This window comes from Gigantopelta aegis, chromosome 3, assembly GCF_016097555.1.
Source record: "Gigantopelta aegis isolate Gae_Host chromosome 3, Gae_host_genome, whole genome shotgun sequence".
Classification (NCBI taxonomy): Eukaryota; Metazoa; Mollusca; class Gastropoda; order Neomphalida; family Peltospiridae; genus Gigantopelta; species Gigantopelta aegis.
The window spans coordinates 94,677,441-94,699,951 of record NC_054701.1 but is presented as its reverse complement, the minus strand read 5'-3'; the positions used below and the strand labels follow the sequence as shown (position 1 = coordinate 94,699,951).

At 38.9% G+C, this 22,511-nt stretch overlaps 1 protein-coding gene across 1 annotated transcript in view; it reads right to left on the bottom strand.

Moving 5' to 3' along the window:
• LOC121368950 (voltage-dependent calcium channel subunit alpha-2/delta-2-like) overlaps positions 1 to 22,511 on the bottom strand; it is a 95,645-nt gene that overhangs the window by 37,041 nt on the left and 36,093 nt on the right. Inside the window, exons 7-12 of the mRNA XM_041493715.1 lie at positions 21,010 to 21,067; positions 13,715 to 13,765; positions 12,667 to 12,766; positions 11,512 to 11,589; positions 11,300 to 11,389; positions 10,431 to 10,553 (exon numbers count right to left, since the gene is read on the bottom strand). Of these exons, the coding sequence (XP_041349649.1) occupies positions 10,431 to 10,553; positions 11,300 to 11,389; positions 11,512 to 11,589; positions 12,667 to 12,766; positions 13,715 to 13,765; positions 21,010 to 21,067 (500 nt within the window). The remainder of the gene's footprint in view (positions 1 to 10,430; positions 10,554 to 11,299; positions 11,390 to 11,511; positions 11,590 to 12,666; positions 12,767 to 13,714; positions 13,766 to 21,009; positions 21,068 to 22,511) is intronic.

The window sequence follows — 22,511 nt, the reverse complement described above, 5'->3', positions numbered from 1 at the left end:
GCAACTGTTATTCTCTCCATTTGGACACAATGCAACTGTTATTCTCTCCATTTGCACACAATGCAACTGTTATTCTCTCCATTTGCACACAATGCAACTGTTATTCTCTCCTTTGACCATTTAACTCCTTTCACTGACTTTGATGCTAAGGTGTAATTTGGGCCCAGTTTAAAAAACAGTCTGGTTTCATCCATATTGAAGATATCTTCCCACTCGTGGTTTTTCAACACCTTCTTCAGCTCTTCTCTGCCGCTAATTACTGCAGTGTTGTCGGCACTTGCTGCTTCCCCCTCATACATGCGTTTGGTGACGTTGTGTCGGAACTGGAACTGTGACAACCACCCACGGGAGTATGCGAAATCTGTTATGTTCAGTTTAGCACCTAGTACTTTTGCTTTCTCAGGGAACATTTGATCGTTGATTCCTGCATTTCTACCAGACATATCGCTCAGCCATAGGTACATTGCGTCTTCTAGTTTCTGGTCCCTGGCGTGGCGGGCTCGTGACAGTGCGGATTCATCTTCGGCATTGCTTAACCATTTTTCTTTATTTTTCACAATGTCACCTTCCCGATGTCATGACCAAAAGTGTTACTGAAATACTTTGCCATCATATCAAGACTAGCTTTGGGATTTTTAACTTTGTATTGACATATTTCTCTCTTTTCGCAGGCTGTAATCTCGTGACGTTTTCGTTTCTTTGGTTGGTTTCCCATAACCAGAGTTAGAAAATGGTGTCAAAACCTTAAAAGTTTGATCTTTATGCCCCAACCAGATGGCAACAGTAACTCAAAATTGATTATCCTCAATTGAGTGGACATTGTTAAGATAAGAAACATTAAATTAAATGGAACATCGATCAAAGGAAATTTCTTATAAAATGTGCATTTCTCGATAAGTATTTAAAAAAACAAATGTGATATCCCTTAACTCTGACCATTTGTCTTTTGTCGAACAATTGTAACAGTAACTCAAAGTTAATTACCCTTAACTGACTGTTCTAAAGATTATAAAACACAACAGGATCATAGAGCGGTAGATCTAACACAGCAGTTTCAAATATGCAGCCAATCCGATCAGACGTCGTCGAGTGTGCTGTGCAGTTACCCCCCCACCTGGGGGGACTAATTGCAACTTACGGAAACCTGATGGAATACCGCGTCTCGTACACCGGGTCACGGGCGACCGTGACCGTGGTGTACGGAGACCGCATACCGAAGAAAGGAAGGTGGAGGAAAAGGAGACGTGCGCCAGTGGCGGCGCAGGGGGAGTCAAAACCGGTGGCTAAACCACCGGCAGCGACTCCGTCTGCTAGACCGCCTAACGCCACTCAACTGGAGAAGAAGACGAAGATGGAAGTGGCCCCAGCCCCAGTCATCACCGTCCCTTCAACAGTCACCGAGGAAGTCGACGCGCCGGACACAGCCATCTGCGACCCGCCGTCTACACGACCCGATCCACCGCCTATCTACCATGGGATACAGGGTTTATCGCCGGTTAAACGGACGACACCCGAGACCCAGGCCCGGAAGACGGCTGTAATTAAGAGAAAGGCGACCACTCCTCCGAGTGCCATACCAGCCAAGCCAAGTCGCCCCACCAAACCGCCGAATCCAGAGAAACAGCCAGAGAAACAACCAGAGGAACCATGGACGCTTCAGGCCAGCAAACTTCATCCGCGGTACCATCAGCTGATGAAGACCAACGTAGAAGACGTGCGCCAACTCACTAGTGAGCCACAACACAAGGCGTACCATCCGCTACCTACCGAGCCTGATGAAGGGGACTTCGCCGTCCACCGAGTCCGGGATGAAAGGGGGCTCAACGCAGTTTGCATCACCATTCGCCGGAGGGGGATTTACCATCAAGCCCTGCTACTTAAAGAAATGGACAACCCTTCGCTACATCGTGCCCTCAAAACCATCGCGGGGAGCGAATATAGCCACATCATCAAGCTACTAGCAGTCTCCCCCTACCGGCAGGATCTCCCACACCTCGACGTCACTAACTTCATCGGCTCGCCGTAGACGCCAACCTTTGCTAGGACAGGTAACAACCTCCTTTTTGGGCTAGTTAGACTTTAAACGTTTTGGAAGCAGTTCAAAATTTTTATGTTTATTTTTTTATAAGTAGTCTAACGCATTTTACTTTGGCGCCCGTTCAATTGCTCAAAATCACCTTAAAACCTTTTGGCTGAGCAGTCTTACCTACTTTGGGTTAAATTTTAGAGTCCAGACATGTTTTGGTATGCAGTTACTCTTCATACTTAGGTAAAAAACAGGCTTCACCGAGGAATCGAAATTCAGCCATCAGAGCACGGCTCCCACTCGGTGTACTTCAAGCTTTATGAAGTGTCTGCTATTTGGTCCGCACTCGCGTTGACCGTACTAAATGGCTTTCTTCCAAATTCCGCCCACTTCAAACTTACCCCCCCCCCCCCCTCCTGCTCCGGAGTTAGTCACTGGCGAAGTCAGAGGCTAAATCCGTAGTGGGCGTGCCTGAACCTCTGTGGATAGGGGCACAAGAAAATAGTTCCCACTCCCACTCTAACACAGGGCACCGAACCGATAAGTGTGTAAAACAAACAGAGGTGTGAAACCCCTTGCAGCCATTAGAGCTAGTGTGGATTGCCTGACTGGTCTTTACCTAGTCGCGTTTATGGAAGGCAGGGGATTTGTTGTTTTAGCAGTAACCGGTTAAATGAAGCAAATTTCCTTTATTCTTGACACTTTGTTTTGGATTATGACTGTCCGGATCCGGAAGTTGAATATCCGGACTAATAAATAAATCTTCAAAGTAGCCATTTTGTTTTGTCGCTCATCTGTCCGGAAAGTGGGGTTTCCAGATAATCGGAGTCCGGATTAACAAGGTTTGACTGTATATTTTGATGACTTAATAGATAAGCTAGCTGTTATTATAAACATGATGCTTGCGGTGCAATCACATGCATCAATATGCACACACTTTGGTTATGTTATCAGGGTTAGAAGACACACAAACAAACATACAGTGACTGTCAAAGTAAATGACATTTGTATGAATTAGTCTGCAACAAACCAGACAAAGATATTTAAACACTGCAAAACAACAAATGATGTGAAAGAGAAAAAGACAATCCGGTATTAAATTTTCATTCAGAGACCAGGTGAGAATTGGCCAGGTAACAGGAGGTCCTGAAACATGAATGTAACATACACAATGTACATGTAGGTCAGTGACGTTGATGAATTGGCCAGGTAACAGGAGGTGTGTGAAACATGAATGTAACATACACAATGTACATGTAGGTCAGTGACGTTGATGAATTGGCCAGGTAACAGGAGGTGTGTGAAACATGAATGTAACATACACAATGTACATGTAGGTCAGTGACGTTGATGAATTGGCCAGGTAACAGGAGGTCCTGAAACATGAATGTAACATACACAGTGTAGTGCAGTGACGTTGTTTATCAAAACTCATCACCCATTACAAAGTTATGTTAAAAGTTTGTTTTGTTTAACGACACCACTAAAGCACATTGATTTATTAATCATTGGCTACTGAATGCCAAACATCTGGTAATTTGGACATATAGTCTTAGAGCAGAAACCTGCTACACTTTTCCAGTAGTAGCAAGGGATCTTTTATATGCACAACCCCACAGACATGATAGCACATACCACAGCCTTTGATATACCAGTTGTTGTGCACTGGATTGAACGAGAAATAGCCCAATGGGCTCGTTGATGAGGATCAATCTTAGACCGACTGTGCATTAGGCAAGTATTTTACTACTGGGCTACATCTTATACAAAGGCAAATCAATTAAATAACCACAATTAAAGGCCTTTTTCATCCCCATCTAAATCAATTAAATAACCACAATTAAAGGCCTCTTGGGTCCCCATCTAAATCAATTAAATAACCACAATTAAAGGCCTCTTGGGTCCCCATCTAAATCAATTAAATAACCACAATTAAAGGCCTCTTTCATCCCCATCTAAATCAATTAAATAACCACAATTAAAGGCCTCTTGGGTCCCCATCTAAATCAATTAAATAACCACAATTAAAGGCCTCTTTCATCCCCATCTAAATCAATTAAATAACCACAATTAAAGGCCTCTTGGGTCCCCATCTAAATCTGTGTCTGGTGACTATCAAGTATGCCAGTTGACAGCATGACGCACTCGAAGCCTGTTGTGGAGAATGGTCAACTGAAAACAAGAATTCCACGTGCATGTAACTGAAAAATAAACTTTTTCGATGCACAGAGATGAAACTATAAACCAAGTTTAATTGACCTAGGTCTTACAGTTTCTGACAAATTATCTATCAGCAAAAACTTATCTTTAAACTTTAACACAAAAGATGACACACTGCTGCCATGGGACAAATAATATCTTCGTGTATATCATGCTTTTGTACTTGATAAAGGTGAGACAAAAAACAAACACTCTGTTAAGGGTCGTTTAAACATGAAGATTAGAAACAATTAACCATCCCGTGCAACACTCCAATGAGGAAACAGGTTAGTATGCATTCTGCAAGTTGAGATATACAAGTTGTAATTCATGCTAAAATGGAATAATACATGTTCGTCCAATAGAAAACTGTGAAAGCAAATCGCAAAAAACACACAGTGGCTGCATCTCAAAATGCCTGAAATGCAATAACACACGAGAATTTATTAAATAGACATCTCAAAATGCCTGAAATGCAATAACACACGAGAATTTATTAAATAGAAATCACAAAATGCCTGAAATGCAATAACACACGAGAATTTATTAAATAGAAATCACAAAATGCCTGAAATGCAATAACACGAGAATTTATTAAATAGAAATCACAAAATTATGTAACTGAAATTGTTAAAAAGACAAGAGTGATAGAACAGTACAATGTTTGTATTGCACAAGTATTGTATATAACAATGTTTTAATGGGTAAATGCCATTTTCAAAGTGGTGAGTTGTCATAATTAGGGTGAGTGTTATACAGTGGAGTAATTATGGGTGTTTAAAAACAATCAGAAATTTCAACACAGGGAGAGATTTTTAAAAACAGAGCAAGTTGCCCAGACTGAAAGAGGAGTCAAACCACACAACTTACTAAGTCTGTAATGACGCCTTTATACTGCAATTAGAATGAATGAATGAATGAATGAATGAATGAATGAATGAATGAATGTTTAACGACACCCCAGTACAAAAATACACATGGGCTACTGGGTGTCATAAGAGGTGAGTATATGGAAATAGTATTTATATAATTATGTAAAACTATAGATTGCAATTAGAAGTACACTTGTTAGTATCATATACATGTAGTCTAACTTAGTATCATAGTCTTAGTATCATAGTCTAAATTAGTATCATGTAGTCTAACTTAATATCATGTAGTCTAACTTAGTATCATAGTGTAACTTAATATCATAGTGTAACTTAGTATCATAGTGTAACTTAAGAGTCATAGCGTAACTTAGTATCATAGTCTAAATTAGTATCATAGTCTAACTTAGTATCATGTAGTCTAACTTAGTATCATAGTCCAAAGTAGTGTCATAGTCTAAATTAGTATCATAGTCTAACTTAGTATCATAGTCTAACTTAGTATAATATACCGGTAGTCTAACTTAGTATGATAGTCTAACTTAGATTATAGTCTAAGTTAGTATCATATACCGATAGTCTAACTTAGTATCATAGTCTAACTTAGTATGATAGTCTAATTTAGTATGATAGTCTAACTTAGTATGATAGTCTAACTTAGTATCATAGTCTAATTTAGTATCATAGTCTAACTTAGTATCAGTCTACTTAGTATCATATACCGGTAGTCTAACTTAGCATCATAGTCTAATTTAGTATCATAGTCTACTAAAGTATCATAGTCTAACTTAGTATCATAGTCTAACTTAGTATAGTCTAACTTAGTATCATAGTCTAACTTAGTATCACATAGTCTAACTTAGTATCATAGTCTAACTTAGTATAGTCTAACTTAGTATCATAGTCTAACTTAGTATCACATAGTCTAACTTAGTATCATAGTCTAACTTAGTATCATGTAGTCTAACTTAGTATCTCCCATGTTTTAACACCTGAAATTAAAAATTTCTTAAACTTCCCTAATAAGTTCAGGCCCTTCATGCCCTCAAATTACCATCATACCTGCAGTGCCCCTCCTCCCACTTTAAGAGACACTCCGCGAGCCCTGTTTTAACTGTATAATAGTGTATACGTGCACTGTTGATCAATAACCCCAAACTGATGGAATATTAACGGGCAGAAAGGTTCGTTTACCTACTGCAATTGTGTATATGGTACATATCTGTAGTCATACACATCCAGTACTAACTGTATGTTAGGTCTCGATACACATCCAGTAGTAACTATGTTAGGTTTCGATACACATCCAGTACTAACTGTATGTTAGGTCTCGATACATATCCAGCAACTGTATGTTAGGTCTCGATACATATCCAGTACTAACTGTATGTTAGGTCTGAATACATATCCAGTAGTAACTGTATGTTAGGTCTCGATACACATCCAGTACTAACTGTATGTTAGGTACATATCCAATGGTAACTGTATGTTAGGTCTGGATACACATCCAGTAGTAACTGTATGTTAGGTCTCGATACACATATCCAGTACTAACTGTATGATAGGTCTGAATACATATCCAGTACTAACTGTATGTTAGGTCTCGATACATATCCAGTACTAACTGTATGTTAGGTCTCGATACACATCCAGTACTAACTGTATGTTAGGTCTCGATACATATCCAATGGTAACTGTATGTTAGGTCTGGATACACATCCAGTAGTAACTGTATGTTAGGTCTCGATACACATATCCAGTACTAACTGTATGATAGGTCTGAATACATATCCAGTACTAACTGTATGTTAGGTCTCGATACATATCCAGTACTAACTGTATGTTAGGTCTCGATACACATCCAGTACTAACTGTATGTTAGGTCTCGATACACATCCAGTAGTAACTGTATGTTAGGTCTGGATACACATCCAGTAGTAACTGTATGTTAGGTCTCGATACACATATCCAGTACTAACTGTATGATAGGTCTGAATACATATACAGTACCAACTGTATATTAGGTCTCGATACATATCCAGTACTAACTGTATGTTAGGTCTCGATACACATCCAGTACTAACTGTATGTTAGGTCTCGATACATATCCAGTACTAACTGTATGTTAGGTCTCGATACACATCCAGTACTAACTGTATGTTAGGTTTGAATACATATCCAGTACTAACTGTATGACAGGTCTGATACATATCCAGTAGTAACTGTATGTTAGGTCTCGATACATATCCAGTACTAACTGTATGTTAGGTCTGAATACATATCCAGTAGTAACTGTATGTTAGGTCTCGATACACATCCAGTACTAACTGTATGTTAGGTCTGAATACATATCCAGTAGTAACTGTATGTTAGGTCTCGATACACATCCAGTACTAACTGTATGTTAGGTCTCGATACACATCCAGTACTAACTGTATGTTAGGTCTCGATACACATCCAGTACTAACTGTATGTTAGGTCTCGATACACATCCAGTACTAACTGTATGTTAGGTCTCGATACACATCCAGTACTAACTGTATGTTAGGTCTCGATACACATCCAGTACTAACTGTATGTTAGGTCTCGATACACATCCAGTACTAACTGTATGTTAGGTCTCGATACATATCCAATGGTAACTGTATGTTAGGTCTGGATACACATCCAGTAGTAACTGTATGTTAGGTCTCGATACACATATCCAGTACTAACTGTATGATAGGTCTGAATACATATCCAGTACTAACTGTATGTTAGGTCTCGATACATATCCAGTACTAACTGTATGTTAGGTCTCGATACACATCCAGTACTAACTGTATGTTAGGTCTCGATACATATCCAATGGTAACTGTATGTTAGGTCTGGATACACATCCAGTAGTAACTGTATGTTAGGTCTCGATACACATATCCAGTACTAACTGTATGATAGGTCTGAATACATATCCAGTACTAACTGTATGTTAGGTCTCGATACATATCCAGTACTAACTGTATGTTAGGTCTCGATACACATCCAGTACTAACTGTATGTTAGGTCTCGATACACATCCAGTAGTAACTGTATGTTAGGTCTGGATACACATCCAGTAGTAACTGTATGTTAGGTCTCGATACACATATCCAGTACTAACTGTATGATAGGTCTGAATACATATACAGTACCAACTGTATATTAGGTCTCGATACATATCCAGTACTAACTGTATGTTAGGTCTTGATACACATCCAGTACTAACTGTATGTTAGGTCTCGATACATATCCAGTACTAACTGTATGTTAGGTCTCGATACACATCCAGTACTAACTGTATGTTAGGTTTGAATACATATCCAGTACTAACTGTATGACAGGTCTGATACATATCCAGTAGTAACTGTATGTTAGGTCTCGATACATATCCAGTACTAACTGTATGTTAGGTCTGAATACATATCCAGTAGTAACTGTATGTTAGGTCTCGATACACATCCAGTAGTAACTGTATGTTAGGTCTGAATACATATCCAGTAGTAACTGTATGTTAGGTCTCGATACACATCCAGTACTAACTGTATGTTAGGTCTCGATACACATCCAGTAGTAACTGTATGTTAGGTCTCGATACACATCCAGTACTAACTGTATGTTAGGTCTCGATACACATCCAGTACTAACTGTATGTTAGGTCTCGATACACATCCAGTACTAACTGTATGTTAGGTCTCGATACACATCCAGTACTAACTGTATGTTAGGTCTCGATACACATCCAGTACTAACTGTATGTTAGGTCTCGATACACATCCAGTACTAACTGTATGTTAGGTCTCGATACACATCCAGTAGTAACTGTATGTTAGGTCTGGATACATATCCAGTACTAACTGTATGTTAGGTCTCGATACACATCCAGTACTAACTGTATGACAGGTCTCAATACACATCCAGTAGTAACTGTATGTTAGGTCTCGATAACAGGTCTGCATGTACTTTGTGATGACAATGACTTCATTTTAAATAAACAATTTAACTTTCTAAATATCTACATAGGGTCAGTCTTTTATACAAAATGGCACTATATTACTACTTTTATTTTTATTTGGAGTAGTATTTTAAAATTGTTAAATCTTTTATTTATTTGTAGTTTGTTGTAAACTTTTGTCAAAATTTTCAAAACCAATGTTTTCTATTGTGAAATAAAACATTTTGACAAATAAATAATTTTTATTGTTACATGGTATTGTTATTGTTTACAAATTAATGAAAATCTATCAATAAATCCTTCCCTTAACTACTGGTTAGATGCTGTATATGCTACACTCTTTGAAATAATCTACAGTGCCATTTTGTTAAGAAACAAAAAATAACTGTAACAGTCATATTGAAGTATTATTCAGTGTTTTAAAAGATGAATTACTGCAAGAAAACCAACATTATGAAGGTCACAATAAAACAGTGTTCTATACTATTTGGCAAGGCTGGTTTCCAGCTGAAAAGAAACACTTGTACAGTACACAAACCAACAATAAAGTCATCTAGACACAGGTGGTTGGGTAAAGTTAGCAGCTTACTTCACTGATTACCAGTGTCACCAGAGGATAACTTGTACAAGTTAAGGCTTGAAACTGGGACAGTTGCTAATCAAAACAACACCACTAGAGCACATTGATTAATTAATCATTCGCTATTGGATGTCAAACATTTGATAATTCTGACTCTAGTCATCAGAGGAAACCCGCTACATTTTTTATTAGCAGCAAGGGATCTTTTATATGCACTTTCCTACAGACAGGAAAGCACATACCACGGCCTTTGACAAGTTGTGGTGCACTGGTTGGAACAAGAAAAATTACTTTCTAAGTCATCACTCTGACAAGCAGCTTTTGCTTTCCATTCTTAACACATTGTACAGCAATTGAGATTTAAAAATAGTGTCATTTATGTCAACATTAGAATAACAAATGTTAGATATAAGTCTATAATTGCTTCTCAGTTTCTACTCTTGTTTCCAGACTAAAATGTCATAAACTGAGATAAAGTTCATATCATTTCAAGTGGTCTATAACTGATGGGGAATGGCAGGTGTGTGGCACAGATAGCCACAAGAGACAAGCTCCTGTCGTTGTTGGAGAGACAAGGACTGGGATGTGGAGGTGGACAGTGAAACAAGTTGAAAGATAGGAGGAGTTGTCAGATCAGGAAGAAATGAGCTGGAATTCAAAGGAGAGAAAGGAAAGGGGGCAGTGGGATAAAAAAAAAAAAAAAAAAAAAAAACTCACAAAGAAAAACCCCTAACAATGGGTGGGTAGTCATGTACTGTATACAGCCAGAGGTATAATATGGAGTACCGTTTTGTTAGGCCAGTTGTAGTGCTTGAAGATTTCTTCTGCGTTGTCCGTCCCTCCGTCCGTCAGTAACATGATCACCTTGTTACACCCAGAACCAGCCAGTGGGTCAGTGCTATTGCTAAACTACAAAACATATTAGAGTATTCACAATAAAGATTCATCATCATAACAAACAATAGTGGTTACAATATGTATCTGTGATATATCTATTGTATTATATATTTAGGTACCACACAGCAACATGTATAACCGATATAAATATTTATTACATACCTATTCAATCTTACTATAGTGATAAAGACATTTTAAAAACGTGTGATAAATTTATTTTGTATCGCACATATGTGATTCCCTTAACATTTTTACTGCAGTTAGCACCTTTTATTTACTGATATCATATATGATTTACAAATTATGTCACATCATATTTGAAACATTACACAAGGCTACCACAGAGTATGATTCTTAACAATAAGTAAATCTATGAAAGGAGTTTTGATCACAGATTTAACAAAGTGTTGTTCAATTAAAAAACGTTTTTGTAAAACCTAAAGGAAGGTATGTAATATATACAGAACTTCACATACGTTGTTTTCACTCCCTACATGTATTTATTGCACTCGTTTATTCTGCGAAAGAACATACCACTCAACCACTACACGGTCTCGTGGTATATATTCTTGCACAAAATAAACTTGTGCAATAAATAGTAAGCGAAAACAACATATGTAAAGTTCTGTATATATATATATATATATATATATATATATATATATATATATATACATTAAGAAAATAACTTTGTTAAGCATTCAATTAAATACTATTTTACACATGTTAAGAATGAAGTGATGAAAGACAAGTGTTACCTTCTCGAACTGTTCGAAGACGAACTTGAGTCCCACCTTGTAGTTGGCCATGCCCGAGGCCTTCAGCATATCGACATCGCGAGACAGCCTCTGAGAACAACAATATTGGTTGTGAATATAGATTTCTGCTACTTAATCCTACAGCTTTCAACAAATCAGAATTGAATGCAAGCACCACAAATGAAGCGGGAAGGTAATAACGAAGAATGTACCTGTTTGTTGCGGTGATTGGCCTGGACAAAAGGTGTGTGGTTGAAACACGTGCTCACAAATTCAGCTTCTTGCGAAAACTGTTAAAAAAAATTGACATCATTATTGAACTAATTGCAATATTATTCAAATTACAATATCATTGTATAAATCACAACAGTCAACTAGTAACAACAAAGTTAAAACATATTATGAAAGTGACTATATTTGTGAGCAGAGGCAGGATTTCAAAGGTCAAACCCAACCCATGCTCAAAGCCTAGTTTAGTTTTCAATATGTATATTGCCTAAAGCAGATGTTTTCTAATGTTTACCTGGAATACATGTAATAGTTTTGTGTTTATATTTGACTATGGAACTATGGTATAACACGGTTTCGGATTTCATTCCAAAACTTATATGACTTTATCTTAAATAATCGCCTTTCCGTTTTCTGTTTCAATTTAGTTGATTAAAGCTAAGTATTGACTTTATCCTCTTTTATTCTGTTATAAAAGTAAAGTTTGTTTTATTTAACGACACCACTAGAGCACATTGATTTTTTATCTTATCATCGGCTATTGGACGTAAAACATATGGTCATTCTGACACTGTGTTTTTAGAGGAAACCCGTTGTCACCACATAGGCTACTCTTTTACAACAAGCAGCAAGGGATCTTTTATTTGCGCTTCACACAGGCAGGATAGCACAAACCATGGCCTTTGTTAAACCAGTTATGGATCACTGGTCGGTGCAAGTGGTTTGCACCTACCCATTGAGCCTTGCGGAGCACTCACTCAGGGTTTGGAGTCGGTATCTGGATTAAAAATCCCATGCCTCGACTGTGATCCGAACCCAGTACCTACCAGCCTGTGTACCGATGGCCTAACCACGATGCCACCGAGGCCGGTCTATTCTGTTATGATGAGTTCATTCAGGATCACAATACTACAGCTTATGAATACCTGAGCTACATAATACCATTAACTGCACTTCACACACATTGCATATATACAGTACTTATAATAATAAATATATTATTGAATGCACATCTCTACTCACAAAAATGGTAAAAGAATCAAAATATATTTAATAATAAAAAAAAAAACATTTAAAATATTGTGATTGACAAAATTATATATTATCCAATATTATAAAAGCCGATGGCAATAACGTACTGCGACAATATTGACGAAGTCGTTTTCTCCGAGTGTGTCGAGAATTGACTTAACTGTGACCTTCATCAACTGCAGGGCTTGACCGTGAGTACTGCCACTCCTAAATAAACATATATATATATATCAACCACAGTTAATGTGTAATCAAACTGCCACTCCTAAACAAACACAAATATATATATACATCTATCAACCACAGTTAATGTGTAATCAAACTGCCAGTCCTAAACAAAGAAAATATATGTTCAGATTTACAGAAATTCATAAAATATAATATATGTATTTATTATGAAATGGAGTACATACATACATTTAAAGAAAGTTACTTATTACAACAGAAAATTATTCTGTAGAGATTATACTTTTAAATTAAATGAGTGTACCAGAGACATGTACCAAGACTGACAGATGGAGTGACAGACAGACAGAGACATAGATACAGAGAGACAGAGTGATATAAAGACAGACAGACAGAAATACAGACAGACAGAGTGATATAAAGACAGACAGACAGAAATACTGACAGACAGACAGACAGGCAGGCAGGGTTATATAAAGACAGACAGACAGAAATACTGACAGACAGAGTGATATAAAGATAGACAGACAGAAATACTGACAGACAGACAGACAGGCAGGCAGGGTGATATAAAGACAGACAGACAGAAATACTGACAGACAGAGTGATATAAATACAGACAGACAGAAATACTGACAGACAGACAGACAGGCAGGCAGGGTGATATAAAGACAGACAGACAGACAGACAGGCAGGTGATATAAAGACAGACAGACAGACAGACAGACAGGCAGGTGATATAAAGACAGACAGACAGGCAGGTGATATAAAGACAGACAGACAGAAATACTGACAGACAGACAGACAGGCAGGCAGGGTGATATAAAGACAGACAGACAGACAGACAGGCAGGCAGGGTGATATAAAGACAGACAGACAGACAGGCAGGTGATATAAAGACAGACAGACAGACAGATAGACAGACAGACAGGCAGGTGATATAAAGACAGACAGACAGAAATAGCTTACTTGTCAATGAGAATCATCATATCCTTTGGCGAACTAGAGCCCTGTGTATACCTGAAAGTGGAAACAAAATCAGATTACGACAGGTTCTCCTCCAGTCTGTGTGTTTGGGAGGGGGGAGGGGGAGAGATACAGAGACAGAGCCAAAAGACAGAGACAGAGGAGTACTGCTCCTTCCACATAGACTCCTCATGTCATTAAAATAGCAAGAGATCTTTTACATCCATATTCCCATAGACAGACCAGTAAATACCACAGCCTTTGATGTACCAGTCAAGCATGCATTGGCTGGGACATGAAAAACCCAAGTGTATCAAGACAATGGGTCCTACATACCACTGCACCATGGCGAACACTCTACGGCCATGCTGCAAACCATTCCTCTAGTCAGGGCTTGAAATTAACAGGCAGCAAATACACCATATGCTTTCTGATAATCAGGTGCGTTTGAAACCCTAGTGGTATATGAGCATATAAAACTAGTTACCTACCGACATATATATCTGATAATCAGGCGTGTTTGAAACCCTAGTGGTATATGAGCATGTAAAACTAATTACATACATGTACCTACCTATATGTCTGATATTCAGGTGTGTTTGAAACCCTAGTGGTAGGGGAAGCTTGGGAGAGTTGGGCCACAGGGAGAGTTGAGCCACCCCTAATATCATTGTCATAGCTCGTTGTTTGAGACAGGTGCTGCCATCTATTTGAAGCACTAAGCATTATCTTTCTATTGATATAAGGGACTTGAATTTCCAGGCTCTTGTCCATATATTGTGGACAAAAATACATTTTTCGCACAAAAGACACAATTTTTACTCCAAGGTAAGCATTTTTATATCTCTTAAACAGTATATAGAACACTGTTCTAGTGTATTCTGCGTGATAGCTGTGACAGTCTTCTTCCATCAAGGCATTTTTGAAATCCATGTGATCACCGCCCAAGATAAAAATTTGGTTGAAATTAAAATGGTGAGACTTGGGAGAGTTGGGACAGTCCAGGGTGGGAGGGTTGGGCAATGGCCCAACTCTCCCCGCATGGTGTCCCAACTCTCCCATTATTTACATTTGATGAATAATCCTTTCTCTAAAGCTTATTAATTTGACTACATGCTGTTAAGGATTATTATTAACAGATAGTGTGTGGGAGAATTATTGTGGGCCTAGATCAAAGTACTGCATATTATACTGAAATGTTTCTTCAAGTTTGCTTTAGTGATGTCAGTATTTTTTTTCAGATGCCACGAAAATATAAAAGAATATCCAATAGAGGGGCACCAGAGGACGTTCTACATAGAGCAAGTGAACAAGTAAAGGGAGGAAGTAGCATCCGTGCAGCTGCTAATGACTTTAATATTGCAAGAATGACTCTCACGAGATACATGGATAAGTGTAATGCACAAACTGGACAGCATGATGAACGAAATGAAGCTTTTGGCTATGAAAAATGTCGACTGACAAACATGATTTTTTCTGCAGTGATGGAAGATGACTTGGCGACACATATCAAGACTTTAGCGGAACAATTTCACGGACTTAGTAGGAATAAATGTCGCTCACTGATTTTTGAATATGCTATGAGAAACAATGTGACGGTGCCTAATTCGTGGAAAGAAAATGGAATGACTGGTGAACACTTTTGGATATCATTTAAAGAAAGAAATCATCTTGCAATCCGAACACCAGAGGCAACATCTCTCGCTAGGGCAAGTGCCTTCAATCGTTATAACGTTGGCAAATTTTATGATAACCTCGGACAAGTTATGGACCTGCACAAATTTGAATGTCATGATATCTACAACTGCGACGAGACGGGGTGTACTACAGTTTCGCCGCCTGAAAACATTGTGGCTAAACAAGGAGTTAAACAAGTGGGGTCAATCACCTCTGCAGAAAAGGGGCAACTTGTCACCGCCGTGTACACCATTAACGCGGCAGGTAGCGTCGTTCCACCAATGCTTATTTTCCCACGGAAAAACGTCCGAGATTATTTCACCAAAAATGGTCCCCCCGGGTGTATTGGAGGTGCAAATCCAAGTGGATGGATCAATGAAGAGCTATTCTTGGGTTATCTGAAACATTTCATACGCCATACAAGATGCAGCAAGGAGAAGAAAGTTTTGCTGATCTTAGATAATCACGAGACTCATATCTCTCTTGCAGTCATCGACTTGGCTAAAGAAAATGGTGTAATATTATTAACAATACCACCACACACTAGTCACAAGTTACAACCTCTGGATGTGAGCTGTTTTAAACCTTTCAAGACGGCATATGCTCGAGCTGTTGAAAATTGGATCCGTTCAAATCCAGGAAAAACAATTACGATCTATGAAATCCCTGAATTCACTTCTCATGCTCAGTTGCATGGTCTTACTGCCAAAAACATTATTTCTGCGTTTCAAAGTACAGGAATTTACCCCTACAACCGGGATGTGTTCAGTGAAACCGACTTTGCGCCAGCCACAGTAACTAATAGAGATCTTCCAGAGGAATTAGAGGGAAATGTTGAACTGCTAGTTCCTTCTGAACAAACCACTGAAACCCCCAAGGCAGGTTCAAGTACTACAGAACCACCAGCTGTCCAGCCAGGTCCACGTACTACAGAACCACTAGTTGTCCAGCCAGGTCCAACTACTACAGAACCACCAGCTGTCCAGCCAGGTTCAAGTACTACAGAACCACCAGCTGTCCAGCCAGGTTCAAGTACTACAGAACCACCAGCTGTCCAGCCAGGTCCACGTACTACAGAACCACTAGTTGTCCAGCCAGGTCCAACTACTACAGAACCACCAGCTGTCCAGCCAGGTTCAAGTACTACAGAACCACCAGCTGTCCAGCCAGGTTCAAGTACTACAGAACCACCAGCTGTCCAGCCAGGTCCACGTACTACAGAACCACTAGTTGTCCAGCCAGGTCCAACTACTACAGAACCACCAGCTGTCCAGCCAGGTTCAAGTACTACAGAACCACCAGCTGTCCAGCCAGGTCCACGTACTACAGAACCACCAGCTGTCCAGCCAGGTCCACGTACTACAGAACCACCAGCTGTCCAGCCAGGTCCACGTACTACAGAACCACCAGCTGTCCAGCCAGGTCCAAGTACTACAGAACCACCAGCTGTCCAGCCAGGTCCACATACTACAGAACCACCAGCTGCCCAGCCAGGTCCACGTACTACAGAACCACTAGTTGTCCAGCCAGGTCCAAGTACTACAGAACCACCAGCTGCCAAACCAGGTCCAAGTTCCCTAGGAACACCAGCTTCCCAACCAGGGCCAAGTAACACTTATGTATCACCTGCTGATATTGTTCCACTGCCAAAAGCTGGGCCACGAAAAGTCACCAACAGAGGTCGCAAAAGAGGGGATACAAAAATTTTAACCAATACCCCAGTACGCAATAGTATAGCTGAGGCACTAGCTGCCAGTCAAACTAACAAACGGAAGGCCAAACAACCAGTCAAACCCAAAGCAAGAAAGAAGTTGTTTAAAAGTAAAGCAAAAACATGCCAAACTCCATCAACTTCATGAGAGGAAAGTGGTTCTGATGATGTGAAATTCACAGAAAGTGGTGATAGCGATGTTGATGACCTAGATTGTGAAATTATTGAAGGTGATTTTGCAGTTGTAAAATTTGAGTCTGCCAAATCACGTATTGTGCATTATATAGCACGGATTGATGTCATTGATGGGGATGAGTGTGAAGGGGTTTTCCTTAAACGAGAATTCAGTCGTCAGCAGACGACACCTACATTTTGCATCAACAACAATGATAATGCATCATTTCCTAAGAATGACATCATCAAGAAGCTTCCTGCGCCTAAACAGCTTGGTGGCACAGCTCGTCGAGCAGGAAAATTTTCATTTCCTTGTGACTTCACACTATGGATTTCCACTCATCCCTTTATTAAAACATCAATAAACCTACCACCACTTTCTGTGAATTTCACATCATCAGTATTATTTTTCTCCGATTGTTACACTGAAAGTACTTTTCTGACCAAGCTATCAGTGACATCATTAAAACATTATTGAACTTGAATATTTTACCGATTTAAGTTGATTCGTCCAGTGGAGTGCTACTGGACCAATTGTACCTACTCGTAGTCATGGGATTGACTATGATTCTCAATATTGTTTTTAAGCTTCTGTTTGGGATCTGAACGATACTTTTCTAGTTACATGCTGTTTAAAGGGTCATTTTATAAGTTTGGAAATAAATTGAGACCATTTTCCTTCACTGGATAGTTGTTTTATTCTGTACATTTTCTGTCCCAAGTCTCCCTTTTGTGGCCCAACTCTCCTTGAACATGGCCCAACTCTCACCACCCCCAGGGAGAGTTGGGCCAAAATGACACCTTTTGAAAATCACCTTCACCTTCTACAGGTTGGCCTGCATACGGAACCAGCTAGTACATATATGTATTTTAATATCTGTACATGTCATAATCACATTAAGCAATTATCGGCCATGAATAGGAAGATTGCAATATGTTAAAATGTGAAAAGTGGCCCAACTCTCCCAAGCTTCCCCTATATTAGCATGTAAAACTAGTTACCTACTGACATACATGTCTGATAATCAGGCGTGTTTGAAACCCTAGTAGTATATTAGCATGTAAAACTAGTTACCTGCCGACATATATATCTGATAATCAGGCATGTTTGAAACCCTAGTGGTATATTAGCATGTAAAACTAGTTACCTACCGACATATATGTCTGATAATCAGGCATGTTTCAAACCCTAGTAGTATATTAGCATGTAAAACTAGTTACCTGCCGACATATATATCTGATAATCAGGCATGTTTGAAACCCTAGTGGTATATTAGCATGTAAAACTAGTTACCTACTGACATATATGTCTGATAATCAGGCGTTTGAAACCCTAGTGGTATATGAGCATGTAAAACTAGTTACCTGCTGACATATATATCTGATAATCAGGCATGTTTGAAACCCTAGTGGTATATGAGCATGTAAAACTAGTTACCTATCTACCTATATATCTGATAATCAGGCATGTCTGAAACCCTAGTGGTATATGAGCATGTAAAACTAGTTACCTATCTACCTATATATCTGATAATCAGGCATGTTTGAAACCCTAGTGGTATATGAGCACGTTAAACTAGTTACCGATCTACCTATATATCTGATAATCAGGCGTGTTTGAAACCCCAGTGGTATATGAGCATGTAAAACTAGTTACCTATCTACCTATATATCTGATAATCAGGTGTGTTAGAAACCCTAGTGGTATATGAGCACATTAAACTAGTTACCGATCTACCTATATATCTGATAATCAGGTGTGTTAGAAACCCTAGTGGTATATGAGCATGTAAAACTAGTTACCTACCTACCTATATATCTGATAATCAGGTGTGTTAGAAACCCTAGTGGTATATGAGCACATTAAACTAGTTACCGATCTACCTATATATCTGATAATCAGGTGTGTTAGAAACCCTAGTGGTATATAAGCATGTAAAACTAGTTACCTACCTACCTATATATCTGATAATCAGGCATGTTTGAAACCCTAGTGGTATATGAGCATGCAAAACTAGTTACCTATCTACCTATATATCTGATAATCAGGCGTGTTTGAAACCCTAGTGGTATATGAGCATGTTAAACTAGTTACCTACCTACCTATATATCTGATAATCAGGCATGTTTGAAACCCTAGTGGTATATGAGCATGTAAAACTAGTTACCTACCTACCTATATATCTGATAATCAGGCATGTTTGAAACCCCAGTAGTATATTAGCATGTAAAACTAGTTACCTACCTACCTATATATCTGATAATCAGGCATGTTTGAAACCCTAGTGGTATATTAGCACGTAAAACTAGTTACCTACCGACATATATATCTGATAATGAGGTTCATAAGCAAGTTTTGTTTTCCATCTTAAAGCATTGTACAACTTTAACATGTACAGTTAACCTGTTTAAACCAGGTAACACTGGGGCCGTAATATTTATCTGATATACTGTAGATCCTGAAATTAATGCGTCCCTAAATTAATGCATGTGATGGTGGGCAGACTAAAATGCGACATGAAATTAATGTGAGTGGCCTCCCTTTTGAAATATTACTTTTCTAACAACATACGTCTGTGTACCTTTCAGATAAGTCTGAGTTAAAGATCTCTTCAATGAGATCAACTCATTAACAAGTCTGTGTAGACATCAATTACCCTGTTTAGTCCCTTGTGTTTTTGATGAGATCAACTCATTAACAAGTCTGCATAGACATCAATTACCCTGTTTAGTCCCTTGTGTTTTTGATGAGATCAAATCATTAACAAGTCTGTGTAGACATCAATTACCCTGGTTAGTCCCTTGTGTTTTTGATGAGATCAACTCATTAACAAGTCTGTGTAGACATCAATTACCCTGTTTAGTCCCTTGTGTTTTTGATGAGATCAACTCAAAGCATATGTTTTTAGCAATCATTTACGTAATGTGTATATTCAGCTAAATTTGGTTAAACATGTATGTACTATTACAACTGTATCTTTATCTGTGAATGGTGATTTCAAAATCATAATGAAAGAATAATTCACCCAGTGGTATGCCGACAAAGTTGCATCAAACTTGAACAGCAAAAACAAAGAAACCGTTGACCTCAGGATTAGCGTGTTAAAACACATTCACATGCAATGGATTGTGTCAAATCGTTGACCTCAGGATTAGCGTGTTAAAACACATTCACGTGCGATGGATTGTGTCGACTATTGACAGGGTGGCCAAAGACCGTGAAATCATCACACGTGGCTGACAGCTTGCTGAACTATTGGACAATTAGTCTGTCCTGTCCATAATGAATTGTTATCCAGTTGTGTGTTATAAATATATTAGAATTTTAATCTTTGTTTTGTTTTAATAACATGGAGTATAGACAAAAACATAGACATAAATGCGTCATGTTATTAATGCGAATAACACATCTCGCATTTTTCGCATTAATATAATGATCGCATTAATTTCAGAATCTACAGTAGACAGGATCCTGTGTTGACAGGGTATGATTTTAGAATTTAGAAAATTAGGTACGATGAAACCGCCTGTTTTCATGTGATTCTGGTATGTTCAGGGTCCGCTTTAGACAGGTTCCACCGTATATCACTACCTGTGCTATAACTCTGATTCTCAGTCTCTAGCTCTTGCTAAAAGATTAAAATTTGAAAAGCTCACTACACAAAATGAATTTCGAACCATGCTAACCAGACTTAGAGGTTGTAATGAATGCTAGCTGAGTAAATAAAGCTCTCACCAGGATTGTCTCCTGACATCGTACATGTCAACTTTACCATGCATCTTCCAGCTGCTGGCTGAAAACAAATAGAAAACATAACCTCTCTTCATAATTAACTACACTGCAGACACCAAACAAATATAATATAGCAGATTACCACTGATAATAAGTAACCACATCACATAAAACTAAACAAATATAACAAATATAGCAGATTATTACATAAAACTAAACAAATATAACAAATATAGCAGATTATCAGATAAAACTAAATAAATATAACAAATATAGCAGATTATCAGATAAAACTAAATAAATATAACAGATTACCACTGATAGTAAGTAAACGGCCTCGGTGACGCAGTGGTTAAGCCATCAGACTACAGGCTGGCAGGTACAAGTTTCGCAGACCGGTACCGACTCCAACCCAGAGCGAGTTCTTACGGGCTCAATGGGTGGAAGGCCACTACACCCTCTTCTCTCTCACTACAGGCTGGTAGGTATACGGTTAGCAGCCCAGTACCGGCTCCAAACCAGAGCGAGTTCTTAAGGGCTCAGTGGGTAAGTGTAAGGCCACTACACCCTCTTCTCTCTCACTACAGGCTGGTAGGTATAGGGTTCGCAGCCCGGTACCGACTCCAACCCAGAGCGAGTTCTTAAGGGCTCAGTGGGTAAGTGTAAGGCCACTACACCCTCTTCTCTCTCACTACAGGCTGGTAGGTATACGGTTAGCAGCCCAGTACCGGCTCTAACCCAGAGCGAGTTCTTAAGGGCTCAATGGGTAAGTGTAAGGCCACTACACCCTCTTCTCTCTCACTACAGGCTGGTAGGTATAGGGTTCGCAGCCCGGTACCGGCTCCAACCCAGAGCGAGTTCTTAAGGGCTCAGTGGGTAAGTGTAAGGCCACTACACCCTCTTCTCTCTCACTACAGGCTGGTAGGTATAGGGTTCGCAGCCCGGTACCGACTCCAACCCAGAGCGAGTTCTTAAGGGCTCAGTGGGTAAGTGTAAGGCCACTACACCCTCTTCTCTCTCACTAACCACTAACCAAGTAACCCACTGTCCTAGACAGACAGCCCGGATAGCTGAGGTGTGTGCCCAGGACAGCATGCTTGAACCTTAATTGGATATAAGAACGAAAATAAGATGAAATGAAATGAGAGTAATTAACCACATGGCATAAAACTAAAGAAATATAACAGATTAAAACTAAACAAATATAACATATTATCACCGATAGTAAGTAACCACAATATCACGTAAAACCAAACAAATAAAACAGATTATGAAAGTGACTACACAGCAGATCCATCAGATACAAACAGCTACAAGCATTCTCAGAGTACTGTTAAAGCAATACAAAAATATTTCCGCTACCAGGCCCTACACATTTTTATAGGGCCATAACTCTGTGAAAAATGGATAAATCACCATTATCTGTAACACTATATGGTAATGCTATACATAAAATGGGTAAATCACCATTATCTGTAACACTATATGGTAATGCTATACATAAA